The sequence below is a fragment of the Myotis brandtii genome, unplaced genomic scaffold (assembly GCF_000412655.1).
Source record: "Myotis brandtii unplaced genomic scaffold, ASM41265v1 scaffold152, whole genome shotgun sequence".
NCBI lineage: Eukaryota > Metazoa > Chordata > Mammalia > Chiroptera > Vespertilionidae > Myotis > Myotis brandtii.
The window spans coordinates 1219442-1234439 of record NW_005355502.1 but is presented as its reverse complement, the minus strand read 5'-3'; the positions used below and the strand labels follow the sequence as shown (position 1 = coordinate 1234439).

Sequence of the window (14998 nt, the reverse complement as noted above, 5' to 3'; positions counted from 1 at the left end):
ACTGAAGCTCCCAACCTGTCCTTTTTTCCTTTTTTTTTATTCTGGGCCAGCTTTAGCTCTGAGGCTCGGCTCCAGCTATGAGACCTCCGCTGCTGAAAGCAGGTTTCTGGCCTTTGTTTACCTTCTGTATTTGAAACAATGTTGCGGTCCTGCTGGCTGAAGCCTGGCTGACTAGGAGGAGGTTTCTGGGGTTTTGTTTAGCTTCTATATTTGTTACAATGTTTCTTAGAGAGCAGCTGAGAGGCTGGCAAGGCAGGGGAACCTCCTGGCTTCCTCCGTCACTGAAGCAAGCAAGCCTCCCTGTTCGCGTCAGCTGCCTGGCTGCCAGCTGCCATCTTGGTTGGCAGTTAATTTGCATATCTCACTGATTAGCCAATGGGAAGGGTAGCGGCCATACGGCTAATAGCCATGTTTCTCTTTTATTAGATAGGATATGTATAGATGTTCTTCTTTGTCTTAAAGTCTGTTTTGTCTGAGACAACTATTACTACCCCAGGAGTTTTTGTTTCCATTTGCATGGAATATCTTTTTCCAATCCTTTATTTTAAGCTTGTATGAGTCTTCCATTCTGAGGTGGGTCTCTTGTAGACACCATATATATGGGTCTTGTTTTCTCATCCATTCAGCTACCCTTTGTCTTTTGATTGGAGCCTTAAATTTACATTTAAGGTGATTATTGATAGGTACATATTTATTGCCATTTTATTCTTTTTTATGAATATGTGGGAGTTTATTTTTCTTTTTTTATTGTTAAAGTATTACAGATGTCCCCCATTTTCCCCCTCTTTGACCCCTTCCACCCAGTCCCCACCAAACCCCAAATCTTCACACATTTTGTCTGTGCCCATACATGTATAGATATATATTCTTTAGTTAATCTCTTCCAATCCCCCCACCTCCTTTCTTCTGAGATCTGTCAGTCTGTTCCATGTATCCATGCCTTTGGTCCTATTTTGTTAATCAGTTTATTTTCTTCATTGTTACCGTAAAAAACATTCAAACCTGTAAAGAATTTTTGTGAGTTTATTTGAGCCAAAATCTCAAAAATTGCCAGGAAGCAATATCTCAAAGGATTGGGATAGTGTTTCAGAGAATGGTGGTTTCTCATCTATTTTTATACTTTGCAATCAAAGGAAGGGACGTAGGTGGGTTACATGAAATCCTTTGGTGATAGATTAGAGAGGTGGGAGAAAGCAACATGGGAAAGGCCCTGGGATTGGATAAAAAGTAAAATGATAGACACATACTTAGGTGGGTGCAGGAACAATTAACATGATAACAATGAAGGAATTTGATACAGAATAACTGATCAAAAGAAATAAGTTGATTAAATTCGTGTACATCGAGTATCAAAAAGATTCCATCAGGCATCTCGATAGGAAATAAAGTCAATAAAGGGGCAAACCATCTGATGGGCCTCAGCACTGCAAACTTCCAGGATATAAGTAAAGCATGGCTTACAGGGTTCCGAGGGAAAGGATATGTGACATAAGAATACTGTTCTCAGCCAAGTCACTCTTTAGATACAAAAGCAGCACAGGCACTCTTGATCATGCAAAAACTGAGAGAATGAGTGCCTGTAAGTCCCATTTTGGAAAAAGAAATAAAATCAGCCAACAAATAGATGGATCAAAATAAAGAACTTTTACATGGTCTGTGTGAAAAGACTCGAGTTTGAGCAATGAATCTACTTAAATACAGACCTAAAGCTTCAGAGCAGGAGAACTGTGGTGAAAGAACAAAAATGTGTTAGAACTGGAGTCGGAGGAGGAGAGATGGAGGGAAGAGTGAGAGCTAATCACCACACAGTTCATAAAGTAATCAGTGAAATTGGCCAACATTGAGTTATTTGTATTTACAAATGAAATACAATGTCAGGATTTGCTTCAAAGTACTCCAAAGAAAGAAGAAAGAAAGAGAGGGAGGGAGGGAAGAAGGAAGGAAATTGAATATAGTGATGGGGAAGTGGATGAGACAAGAATTATAAAATATTGATAACTATTGAAGCTGGATGATAGGCATGTGGTTTATTATACTACTAGTGGCCCGGTGCACGGAATTTGTGCACTTGGGGCGGGGGAGGCGGGGTCCCCCAGAATGGCCTGTGCCCTGTCTCAGTGCGGGAGCCCTGCGATCCATTGCCCCAAAGAGGTAGGCCCTGCCCACCCATCCGGGGCTCCTGATGGATTGCCCCAAAGAGGTAGGCCGGAGCCAGGGAAGGCCTGCAGACCCCCAGCGCAGGCACATGAAGTCCCTGCCATGGTCCCGCCCTGGGGCTGGGCCACAGTGGTGGCCTGCAGACTTCTGCACACCTGTGGACCCCTGACTAGGCCCGCAGTGGAGGGGCCTCTCCATGCACCTGCGGACCCCTGGTTTGGCGCAGAGGGTGGGGATGCGAGCCTCATGCCCCTGGGCCCATTGCCTCAGTCTCCGGGCAGGCACAGGGGGCAGGGACGTGAGCTTCAGTCTCCAGGCCGGCGCAGGGGGCAGGGACACAGCCTGCTGATCAGTTATTATGTGACGGCGTCCCGACCAATTTGCACATTATCCTATTATTAGATAGATGCTCCTCACCCTCATGTGTTTTTAAATTTTTGACAGTGAAAAGTAAAAACACTATCACAAAATTTGATTAAATGATTTTTTAAAATATGTTTTTATTGATTTTTTTTAGAGAGAGAGGAAAGGAGAGGGATAGAGAGATAGAAACATTGATGAGAGAGAAACATTGTTCGCCTGCCTCCCACAGGTCCCCTACAGGGGATGGAGCCTGTAACCCAGACATGTGTCCTGACCAAGAATGGAACCAGAAACTTCTTGGTTCATAGGTGGATGCTCAACCACTGAGCCACACTGGCCAGGCTAAATGATTTTCTTAAAGCATAGTGTCTTTAACCCCTTAATAACTTAGGTTATTTTTCTAAATTATTGTTTTAAAAGTTGCTCTTTATGAAGCAGTTTATCTTGTAGTGAATAATGACTTGTCTCAAGTTTAGTTGGTCCTTTAGTTCCATGTTGGCTCTGTGAGATTTAAGTAAAGTTGAACTTAGCATCTTTATTTAAAAACAGAACATGTCAAGTGATCCCATTCTTATAAAATCCTTTCTTCGATCTGTCTGCCCTTCCATCTCCAACGTGCTGTGTGCCTGGGGAGAAGGCCAGGAAGATGGCCATGGAAAGTTATTTCTGGATGTCAGGGTTAGAGTGATGTATTGCTTTCTTTTTATTTTCTTGTTATTTTTAATACTTCCTGTTTACATTATTAAAAATAATTTAACTCTTTGCATACATCAAACTATTGTTTTTATACAAGTAATGAAGTCATCACTCTTTAGGAGACGCTGCTCCAGTCCGTGCAGGTACCCGCAGTGGGTAAGCTTCACCAACTGTGCCGTCGTGCACGGACACATCGCAGGTGCCTCCGGCTGGGGCAGCAAGCGCCTCAGCTATGAAGTGTGAGCCTGGTGTGCTAACAGCCTGTTCTGTTTCTCTGAGTCCAGGGAGCGTCTATGACTTCTATTTCCTCAAGCAAGGCAGTGGGCACTGGTGCACGTGGACCGAGTATGTCACCAAGGAAGAGGAGAGCATCCCAGCCAACGCAAAGGTAAGGAGGGGGACTGGCCATGGGACTTCGGTTTCCACAATGACTCAGATCCTCCAGGCGGGAGCGCTGACAGCAGTTCTGTGTCCGCATCTTAAAGAACTTCCTTCAGGAAAGGGCCAAACGTACGTGGGCGGAGCCTGGAGGCCTGGACGCTGGAACCAGAGACCCAGGCTCCTCACTCCGCCTTCACCCTTTGCCTCAGTTCACTCAACTACAAAACAACAGCAAAATGCTCCCGTGATGGTGGTAAGAACTGGAGACAATATACGTGAACACATGGCACATACCGTGTGCTAGATCGGAACAGCCCCACCCCAGCCTTATCGGCCATGACAGGCCTTGTGGCATTACGATATCTCAGGAATCTCAGACAGAAGGGACACCTGCCTTTGTTCACATCCCCTGAGGAAGGTTTCCTGGTCCGCATTCTCAGCAGCACAGGTTCTGACTCAGCAGCACAGGTTCTGACTCAGCAGCACAGGTTCTGACTCAGCAGCACAGGTTCTGATTAGCTTGTCTGTTAGCAGACGACTCGCTGACACTTCCTCCTCCTTTCCTTGTGGAACGTTTATCTGGGGGTGCACGTTTATGACTCTGTGCAGCATCTGGTGACGTGACTTATCTCTCCCGGTAATGACAGACGGTTCAGGCCCCAGGTGGGTGGAGACGGTGGATAGGAAAGTGGGAATATTGTCATGTCAGACAGGCAGGACCAGAGTGGCTTGTGCTGAGTTCAGGGCCCATCCCGGGGGCTGAGTGTGGTGAGGACCCCCCTCCCCAGCACTGAGACCCTAAACTTTAATTCTCCTTAAGGAGCTTGGTCACCTGAACTCCAGGGGCTTCAAATCTTGCTGAATTCATACAAATAAAAGAATCTCGTGCAGAAAATATATTCAGTTCTGCTGCACATTTTCCCCTTGTCCCGACAATAAAAATCTATGAAACCCAACTTGCTATAAATTCCCAGTCTTGGTAGCAAAACCTGGTTCTGCATTCACATCACCTATTGGCTCTGTCTTTAGACAAGTTAGCAGCAATCCTCCAGCCCCAGTTTTCTTCATCTGAAAAATTGAGCTAATTTCACACCTGACTCAGAGGGTTATGGGAAGACTGCGGGGATAACAGCAGGACATCCTTGCTCAACACCTGTCCATTCTCGTCCTCTCCGCAATGCCCTTGGTCAGATCCTTTTCCTTTGATCCGATTACTTACCGAAGAAGCCGAGCCTTTGTCTGCCAGAATGCACCTCGCCACCCTGCTGCACAGATCAAGCTGGCCCCTCACACAAACCCCAGGGTGAGGGTATCCCCAGAGGTGGGCCCAGCCTAGACACACCAGGAGGCTTCAACATGAGAGAGAGGGCCCTGCCCCTTCCTCTGCCCCCATGGAGGCCAAATGGACGATGACAGGGTTTGGGTTCAGGGCGGCAAGTGAAGGGAGGGTGTTGTACTCAGAGTAACAGGGCTTCCGGGAGCCCACGGTTGGGGTCTGAATGCCAGGAAGAGTGCTGCAGTTCCCATATTGGAAAGGCGTTAAGAGGGGATGGGCCTTAGAACCAAGAACCCGGATGCTGGGAAAAGGGACGAGGAGGAAGCACCTGACCCTTCTCAGTCAAGCACCAGAGACGGCCTGGAAGAGGCGGCTGCTCAGTGAATGGGAGGGCAGCAGCCACAGACCCATTCTTATTGTAACTGGGGTTGGTAACAGGTTAGTGGTTAACAACATAGACTTCGGAGTCAGACGGCTGGGATTCAAATCCCTGCATTTTCAGTTACTTGCTGTGTTACTTGGGCAAATTTCAGAAAAGCTCTGGGCCTCAATTTCCTCGTCTACCAAACAGGAACAATATGCCATCTCTACATGCCTGATCTCATTTCATCTTTAAACCAGCTCAGTGGACGAGGTGCCATCACCACCCCATCTCACAGGGGTATAAGCTAAGCTCCTGGTACTATTAAAGACTCACTCAAGGTGAAAGCGAGAAGGGATGGAGCTGAACGGGCAGTAAGGATGGAGCTGAGTCTTCTGAATGCCAAGGCCCAGCCTCCTGGGCCAGGTACCAAGGTTCTTCCATGTCTTTGTGGTGCAGGTCTCAGAACTCATCATCCCCACCATGGAGACAGCCCGGCAGACCTTCTTCTTGAAAACCTACCTGGACCATGAGGTTCCAATGCTATTTGTGGGACCCACAGGCACCGGCAAATCAGCCATCACCAACAACTTCCTGCTCCACCTCCCCAAAAATACCTACCTGCCCAACTGCCTCAATTTTTCCGCCAGGACCTCAGCCTATCAGACCCAGGACATCATCATGTCCAAGCTGGATCGGCGGCGGAAGGGCCTCTTCGGGCCCCCCATCGGGAAGAAGGCGGTGGTGTTTGTGGGTAAGGCACGGGCCTGGATGCCACCAGGCTCCTCCCCTCTCGGCTGCCGGTCCACTCTGCAGTCTTTCTCTCTCTGACAGATAAAATAAAATTCAGTATTTCTTCCTTCCCCTCCTCCCTTTCTCCCTCCCTCTCTTCCTTCTTCTTTCCCTTCCTTCCTTCTTTAATTTTGCTTTTTCTTCTGACTCCTTCCATTGCCAAGTATTTGTTGACCAAGTACTACATGCCAAGTTTTTATTAACTTTTTAAATATGTTTTTATTGATTTCAGAGAGAGGAAGGGAGAGGGAGACATCAAAAATGAGAGAGGATCATTGATCGGCTGCCTCCTGCATGCCCCCTACTGGGGATCAACCCACACCTGGGGCATGTGTCCTGACTGGGAATCGAGCCATAACCTCCTGGTTCATCGGTCGATGTTCAACCCCTGAGACACAGTTTCAGAAGGGATTGCAGTGTTGGCCCTATTGCATCTCCAAAAGCAACACACACTTGTGATAAGATCCATACTCCATTTTGTGTCAGATAAATATGTTATCAGTACGTGAAGAAACCCAATATTTGCTCAATAGATGTAAAATAACACATTGATGTTTCCCAAGATTTTACCTGTTTACAAAGCACTTCCTCACTTATCTGAGTTGAACTCCACAACCCTGTGAGGTTATTAACTGCCATTCTCATTTTGCTAGTCATTCACTGAGGCTCCAGAAGGTTAAATTCCCTGTTCAGAGTCAAACATCTGGAAAATTCTGGAGCTGTGGCCCAAACCCAGAATTTTGGGTGCCAAATACATTTTCTACTAGCGTTCCATTTACTTATAGTGATGCCCTGCTCTTCTGAGTTTTCTCGTTGCCTGTAAAATTCATGTATTGCCCTGACTGGGTAGCTCAGTTGGTTAGAGAGTCAGCCCAATAGGCAAGGTTGTGGGTTTGAGCTCTGGTCAGGGCACTTACAGGAAGCAACCAATGAATGCATCAATACACAGAGCAACACATCAATGTTTCTCTCTCGCTTCCCCTTTCTCTCGCTCTCAAATCAATTTAAAAAATCACATATTGATAATGAACATTGCATGTATTTGTATCCTTGCCGGCTAATGTCAGCTCTTTGAAGGCAGGGTCCTTTTTATTTTATTTTCCTTTCTTTTTCTTCCTTTCTTCTTTCTTCCAACCTGTTTTCCCTTCCTATTTTTATGGTATGTCCAAAAACAGGCTGGGTGGTAAATACACAATACAATATACAGATGATGTGTTATAGAATTATATAGCTGAGGCCTATATAATTTTATTAATCAATATCGCCTCAATAAATTCAATTAAACATTTTTAAAAACACAGTTTAAGCTTTGCAGCCAAACAGATTGAGGTTGAAATCTCACTTTCAAACCCTATGCATATTGTGACTTAACTCCCAGGACCCGCAGTTCCTCACCTCCAACATAACTGTAAAGCTGTCTTCCTGACAAAGTCATTACTTGGATTAGATGAGATAATCGGTATAAAACTCCTAAAATGCCACCTTTCCTAAGCGGGGCACTCAGCCAGTGTGGTGTGGGGAGACATTAAGCTCCATTGTACTGCATGCCCTCTATGTGCAGAGACTGGGCGATAGCTTTCGGGACATCACAGTCTAGTCTCGCCATTGTAGCTTGCTCCACCAAAGCCTTAGTCCAAAGCCTGCCTCCACACTTGCTGGTCGAATTAAATACCCTGTTAGCTGGGATGTGGCTGTCTTCCTCACATCTCCCCAGAAATTATAGCCCCAGAAATTAAAATGTCTAACACACAGTAGACAATCAGTATGTTTTGTTGGAGAGAATGGGAAAAAATTAAATGCCTGTGTGATGCCAATCCAGGTAGCCCTAAAGCAGGGGTGGGCAAACTTTTTGACTCGAGGGCCACAATGGGTTCTTAAACTGGACCGGAGGGCCGGAACAAAAGCATGGATGGAGTGTTTGTGTGAACTAATATAAATTCAAAGTAAACATCATTACATAAAAGGGTACGGTCTTTTTTTTTTTTTAGTTTTATTCATTTCAAATGGGCTGGATCCGGCCCGCGGGCCGTAGTTTGCCCACGGCTGCCCTAAAGTCACAATGGGCAGAACCAGGGAAACCTCTTCCTGTAGGTCAAAACGTCCATGGGCTGAGCCCTGCCCAGAGTGGGGGTGGGACACTGGCTGTGGACTCTCCCGTAGAAGAAAGAGTCTTCTGCTGCCTCCTGTGAGAGCAGAGGGTCCCCTAAACTTACAGCGTGTGGCCCTGGCTTCTTCCCCAGATGACCTCAACATGCCGGCCAAAGAGGCATACGGGGCCCAGCCCCCCATTGAGCTTCTGCGGCAATGGATGGACCACGGTCACTGGTTTGACAAGAAAGACACAAACAAGCTGGACATCGTGGACGTGCTGCTGGTGACAGCCATGGGGCCCCCCGGGGGAGGAAGGAATGACATTACTGGTACGTAAAAGAGAAGCTCGTTCCTCTCCTCCCTACCCCGCCCCTGCCTGCAGAGCCAGACACCGCAGGCACTGTGTTCTGATGGAGGGAGGAGGAGAGTGTGTGTGCCTGTGGCCAGGGCGGGCTGGGCCAGCTCCAGGGAGCGGCGTCGGAAGACTTCATGTTGGAAGTTGTGGAAATAGGACAAGGAAAGGACCAGAGAGTCTCAGATGAAGAGGAGAGTTCAGGTGCCAGCACGTGTTCCCGGGGGAGGCCAGCCAGGAGTTCTCAGCTGGGGCTGCATGACCCTTTCACCTGTTGTGTTTGTTATAACTCTTTACATTGCTAAAGGGAGAGCAACTCACCTGGAGCAAAATAATAATAAACATAAATAAGATCCCCGTCCCATCATCTCCTCATCTAACAGTTGAGGAGTATACATCCTTGCATTAGAATCTTAGTACCATTTCCAGACTTCAGATTCTGTGGCCTTCTCATCTGTAAAAGAAGAACATGGGCTGGTGATCAAATTTGGTACACTGTGTACCTGAGGATGCAGAATCAAAGTGATCACTATCAAAGCACACTGGTAAAATTATTGGACATTAGAGAAAAAGAAAAAAAGCATTTAGGCAAAAAGAGCACCTGTTGGATAAGCAAAATCAAATTAGGTTATCTTAAGACTTCTCAACTGCAGTGCTTCACGCCATAAGAAAACAGAATAACATTTAAGATGCTCAAGGGAACACAATGAGAGTCAAGAATGTTATAGCCAGAAAAGCTGACCTTTAAGCATAAAAGCAAAATTGTTATCAACATGCAAGAACTCAGAGACTTTTTTCATAAGCCCGTTTCGAGTAATCTACTGGAAAGTGGGTTTCAGATTATCAAAATTACTATGAATTATATCTCAATAAAGCCAATATATAGATACAAATGCATAGATATCTAACATAGACAGATGTAGATATGTAAGGATACCAAATTAATAGCAGTTAGTTTGGGGAGGAATGGTTTGGTATGTAGGAGGTATGTGGCAGGCGATGCTCCCTTGCTATAAAGGTGTTCCGATTGCTTGTGCCTTTACGTTTTAGAAGCGAGCGTGAGCCCTGCACCCAGAGCCGCCACATTGGCCCGAGGCTGACCTGCATCCACCAGGCAGCGTAGCGGCAGCGCCACCTGTCACCCTTGAGCCCTTGAAGTGTGACTAGTGGGACTGGGAAAACCAACTTGCAATGTTATTTGTTATTCATTAATTTAAGTTTAAATAGCCACGTGCGGTGAGAGGCAGCCATAGCACAGCACAGGAGGTAGGAGGCAGAGGGAAACAGCTCCCATGTGCGGAGAGCCAGGCCCAGGAATGAAGGGTGTGCGCTTGTCTTCCAGGGCGATTCACCCGCCACCTGAACGTCATTTCCATCAACGCCTTTGAGGATGACATTTTAACCAAGATTTTTAGCTCCATTGCTAACTGGCACTTTGGGAAAGGATTTGACGTGATCTTCTTAAGGTAAGAGGTTGCTGTGTCTTCCAGGATATTGGTCTGGGGCCCTCAGTTCTGGCCTCTCCTTGACTGGCCTACCTTCTCCTTCCTCCCGAGGTATGGCAAGATGCTGGTCCAGGCCACTATGACGATCTACAAAGCTGCCGTGGAGAACTTCCTGCCCACTCCCTCCAAGTCACATTACGTCTTTAACCTGCGGGACTTCTCCCGGGTGATCCAAGGGGTGCTGCTCTGTCCTCACTCCCACATGCAGGTCAGTGCGGTCGCTCTGTTACCAAGTCACTCAGCACTCCCTAACCATCAGAGCTCACTTCCTACGTGTCCAATCTGTGCGAGGCCTGGTGCTTAACATTTTGAAAGCATGATCTTGTTTCATTCTCACGCCAACGGGGATTTGAGAATTGCCCCCTCCGGCACATCATTCAGAAAACGAACTCTGCTTTGCAGGAGGTAGAGAAGCTTATCCGGCTTTGGATTCATGAGGTCTATCGGGTTTTCTATGACCGGCTCATTGACGATGAGGACAGACAGGTCTTCTTCAACTTGGTGAAGGAAACCACCTCGAATTGCTTCAAGCAAACCATGGAGAAGGTCAGCCAGACCCTATGATCATTTGGCCTCAGAAATGGTCCCCAGACTTGACCATGTTAGTCTGAGTCCAGGTTCCCTTCCCAGTGGAGACGCTCAGTCTGCTCTCTGACCCTCAAGCAATAGCATTGAGCCAACGAGTCACTTGATTTGGCGGCACACCACTAGTCCCAACTGTGCTCCACTTCCCTGGTAACATAGAGGGTTTGAAGCATTCAAAGTGATTGGCTATATGATGTTATGATGTTATTGTTTATACATATTCAGGGTCAAATTAATTTGTGAGCTGAGAAAGGAACCATAAATTTTCATGGTTTGATTGAGGCCCTGGTAAACCCAAGTAAAAGATTGTCATGGTTTCCAATTCATACATTTTTTTCTCTTTCCCATTCCATATAAGAAAAGTTGTTTTAAGAATCATCTAGTTCTACCTCTATTTTTTAAAATTCTTATCCAAGGATATGTTTATTGATTTTAGAGAGAGGGTGAGGGGAAAAAGAGAGAGAGAGAGAGAGAGAGAGAGAGAGACATCAATTGGTTGCCTCTTGTGCATACCCCGACCGGGGACTGAACCTGTAACCTAGGATGTGCCCTGACCAGGAATCGAACCCACCACCTTTTGGTGCATGAGAAGATGCTCCAAGCAACTGAGCTACACTGGCCAGAGCTCATTCTACCTTTATTTCTAAGACACTGTGATTTCTCCATAGGAAAACTGCAAAAGTGAAACACACACGCCCTCCCCTACCTCCCCGCTGGTGCAATGCAGGAAGAGGAAGCATCTAAAACATTTCTACTCTAGGCATGGAGAGGAGTCAGGGGAAGCGCCTGTACCTCTATTTGGTGAAGGAGCAAGTACTTTTAAAAATGGTGTCTTTTAAAAATGGTTCAACAACATCAGCAAGGCCCCCATGTCCTTGGTCATGTTTAAGGCACGCCCTCCCCTACCTCCCCGCTGGTGCAATGCAGGAAGAGGAAGCATCTAAAACATTTCTACTCTAGGCATGGAGAGGAGTCAGGGGAAGCGCCTGTACCTCTATTTGGTGAAGGAGCAAGTACTTTTAAAAATGGTGTCTTTTAAAAATGGTTCAACAACATCAGCAAGGCCCCCATGTCCTTGGTCATGTTTAAGGCCTATGGGGAATCTTACAGTCTGACCACCAATGTTTTAACTACTTAGCAAGCAGACTGGCCCTCGCTTTACATGCCTTTCACTAATGTCCTTCCATCATAGTCTTTATAGCCATCAGACCCCCATATCATGGTTTGTTTTGTTTTTTAAACTGTCAATGAACCATGACTTTGAAGAATGTGCTCGAAGGCGATAAGCTCACCTCCTGTTCCCTTCCTCTACACCGCCCGTTGCCATCCAGGTTGGGCCACTGGCTCAGTGCCTGGCTGGGACTTACCTTTTCCACAGGTTCTCATCCACCTATCACCCACTGGAAAGATCGTCGATGATAATATCCATAGCCTCTTTTTTGGAGATTACTTCAAACCGGATAGTGACCCCAAAATCTATGATGAGATCACGGACCTGAAACAGCTCACGGTGGTCATGGAGTACTACCTAGATGAGTTCAACAACATCAGCAAGGCCCCCATGTCCTTGGTCATGTTCAGATTCGCCATTGAGCACATCTCCAGGATCTGCAGGGTCCTGAAGCAGGACAAAGGCCACTTGCTCCTGGTGGGCATCGGGGGCAGTGGGCGGCAGAGTGCCAGCAAACTGTCCACATTCATGAACTCGTACGAGCTGTACCAGATCGAGATCACGAAGAGCTACTCCAGCCTCGACTGGCGGGAGGACCTGAAGAAGATCATGCTGCAGGTCGGCGTGGCCACCAAGCGCACCGTGTTCCTTTTCGCTGACAGCCAGGTCAAGGACGAGTCTTTTGTGGAGGACATCAACATGCTTCTGAACACGGGCGACGTGCCCAACATCTTCCCTGCGGACGAGAAGGCCGACCTTGTCGAGAAGATGCAAACAGCAGCCAGGACAGCCGGCGAGAAGATTGACGTCACCCCTCTGTCTATGTATAACTTCTTTATTGAGCGGGTGAAGAAGAACCTTCACATTGTCCTTGGTAAGAAGGGAGAGACCCACACAGGCCGCGCCCCTGACCTCCCCGGCCTTACCCTGCAGCCTTCTAACTGGGCTCTCTGTGTCCACTCCTGTCCTCTCCAGACCTTTCGGTCTCCCTGAGCCAGGATGGGGTTTTCTCATAGGTTGCAAATATGGTCATTGTATATTCACACACGTACACACATGCCCAAGAATTAAAACACTTGAATTGCTTTCTATTAGGCTGAAGACCCAAATTCCTCCCCTATGGTTTTATAAGGCCAGCTGCCAGACTGTCCTCGTATCCTCTCCACTCTGGTCTCAAACCAAGTTTCCCTCTCTCTTTCTCCTTTAGCCACACCGACCTTCTCACTCATCTACCTGTGCATCACCCTTTCTCTACCACTTTGAATCTAAATAAAAAATGAATGATACTTGGGGTATAGACCCCAAAATTTATGGCTAGATGGGATTGGAGACAAGCTGATGCCTCCATACCTCTGTCAGGAGCTATGTATGAGATCCCTGGCAAGCAGGTCAAAGGGCTCCAATCACTTGGCAAAAGGACCCTAAGGATCTGGAAGGGACAATAATGGGAATGGGAGACCAGTCACTGAATTCCCATCACAGAACTTCATGAGAACATCCCACGGCTCCCCCCACGCCCCAGGCACTCGTCATGACTGTCCCAGTTACAGCCCTGGGCACAGCAGGGAGCATGCCCACTCACCGAGTCCTTGGTAAGACCCACCGGCTGCCCTGGGCCTCCGTGGAGGAAGGGGACTAAGAAAGTCTGTTTCTCATTAGCCATGAGCCCAATTGGGGATGCCTTTCGGAACCGCCTAAGGATGTTCCCTTCACTCATCAATTGCTGCACGATTGATTGGTTCCAGTCCTGGCCCACAGATGCCCTGGAGTTGGTGGCTAACAAATTTCTGGAAGATGTGGAACTTAATGACAATATTCGGAGACAGTAAGTGTTAGCCGCATTTTAGTACCCCAAGCATATATTCCAAATTGAAAATCCAGATATTGGCTCTATTCTTGTTTTATGAATTCTCGATTTAGATTTAAAAGTCTTATACTTTTAATCAAACTTAGTTAGCTATTTAATAAATAAAACATTTTTAAAATTGCATTTAGTTAGCTATTTAATAAATAAAACATTTTTTCTGTAAAAGAGTAAACTGTATTGTTCGGATTGTCCTGGGATGTACTGTTGCCGCAGCCAGAAGAACCTGAATATAGTGATATCGTTACTCAGCCGTCTTAGAGCTCTTATTCTCAGCAGGGCAGCCTCACCGCCAGGGCCAGGGGGGTGGAATGGATTCCTGAGGGTAAAGAAAACTTACTCTTGCCCTAACCAGTGTGGCTCAGTGGATAGAGCATCGGCCTGCGGACTAAAGGGTCCCAGGTTCGATTCCGGTCAAGGGCATGTACCTTGGTTGCGGGCACTTCCCCGGTAGGGGGTGTGCAGGAGGCAGCTGATGGATGTTTCTCTCTCATTGATATTTCTAACTCCCTATCCCTCTCCCTTCCTCTCTGTAAAAAATCAATAAAATATATTTTTTAAAAAAAAGAAAACTTACTCTTGATGTGCAAAGCACAGATCCACGAAAACAAATAAAAAGCTGGGATAAGGGAAGAGATAAGACTGTCAAACCCTGGTTGCCCCTTGAAGGCCTGGGCTGTGCCACCTGCCTTATGTCCTTAGTGCAGGGGTGGGCAACCTTTTTGTGAGTGCGTGCCAAAACCAGCAAAACCTCTGACTCAAAATTCTTCTGCGTGCCAACACTAATTTTTTGAGAACATGTTACGCCTACTTGATATCTCTTAAGGTGTACGTATGTGAAGAACCTTGAAAAAATAATAAAATTCATTCGAGCAACAAAAACACAGTATATGATGATGAAAAATACATTTATTTTTTAATGTATACATGTACACTGATAGTCCGACAGAAAACTTTATGACTCCGTTTGATATTATCAGTGGGACTTTTGCTGCTGCATCACTGATGACAGAGATTTTACATCAGGTTTATATTTCGTGACCTTCAGAGATATGCACGAGCTACTACTTTCATCCGTCAGGCTACTCCTATTACGAGACTTAACAAAATTCATCACTGAGAACAAAGATTCACAAGCATATGTGGATGAAACCAAAACACTGGTCAGATCTAGGAAGGCAGGGAGAGTTAAGGCAGAGGCATAGAAATTGCTCTTCCCCTCTCTCGTCAATCCATGTCTATGGTCTTTAAGATAACTTGTTATGTAAAATTATTTGTTTATCTAAGATGAACCTACACTGAATTTATCTGAAAAATAAAAAAGTCGATATTAAGAAAAAAATTGTAAATGGAAGATTATAAGAGAGGGTTTCACGTGCCAGCAAAAGTTACTGGCGTGCCATG

At 46.4% G+C, this 14998-nt stretch overlaps 1 protein-coding gene across 1 annotated transcript in view; it reads left to right on the top strand.

The window, feature by feature from the left end:
* The window catches only part of DNAH3 (dynein, axonemal, heavy chain 3), a 219115-nt gene that overhangs the window by 162090 nt on the left and 42027 nt on the right, over positions 1–14998 (top strand). Inside the window, exons 41-48 of the mRNA XM_014535835.1 lie at positions 3501–3604; positions 5694–5988; positions 8267–8446; positions 9812–9935; positions 10026–10182; positions 10377–10520; positions 11938–12576; positions 13362–13555. Coding sequence (XP_014391321.1) covers positions 3501–3604; positions 5694–5988; positions 8267–8446; positions 9812–9935; positions 10026–10182; positions 10377–10520; positions 11938–12576; positions 13362–13555 — 1837 coding nt within the window. The remainder of the gene's footprint in view (positions 1–3500; positions 3605–5693; positions 5989–8266; positions 8447–9811; positions 9936–10025; positions 10183–10376; positions 10521–11937; positions 12577–13361; positions 13556–14998) is intronic.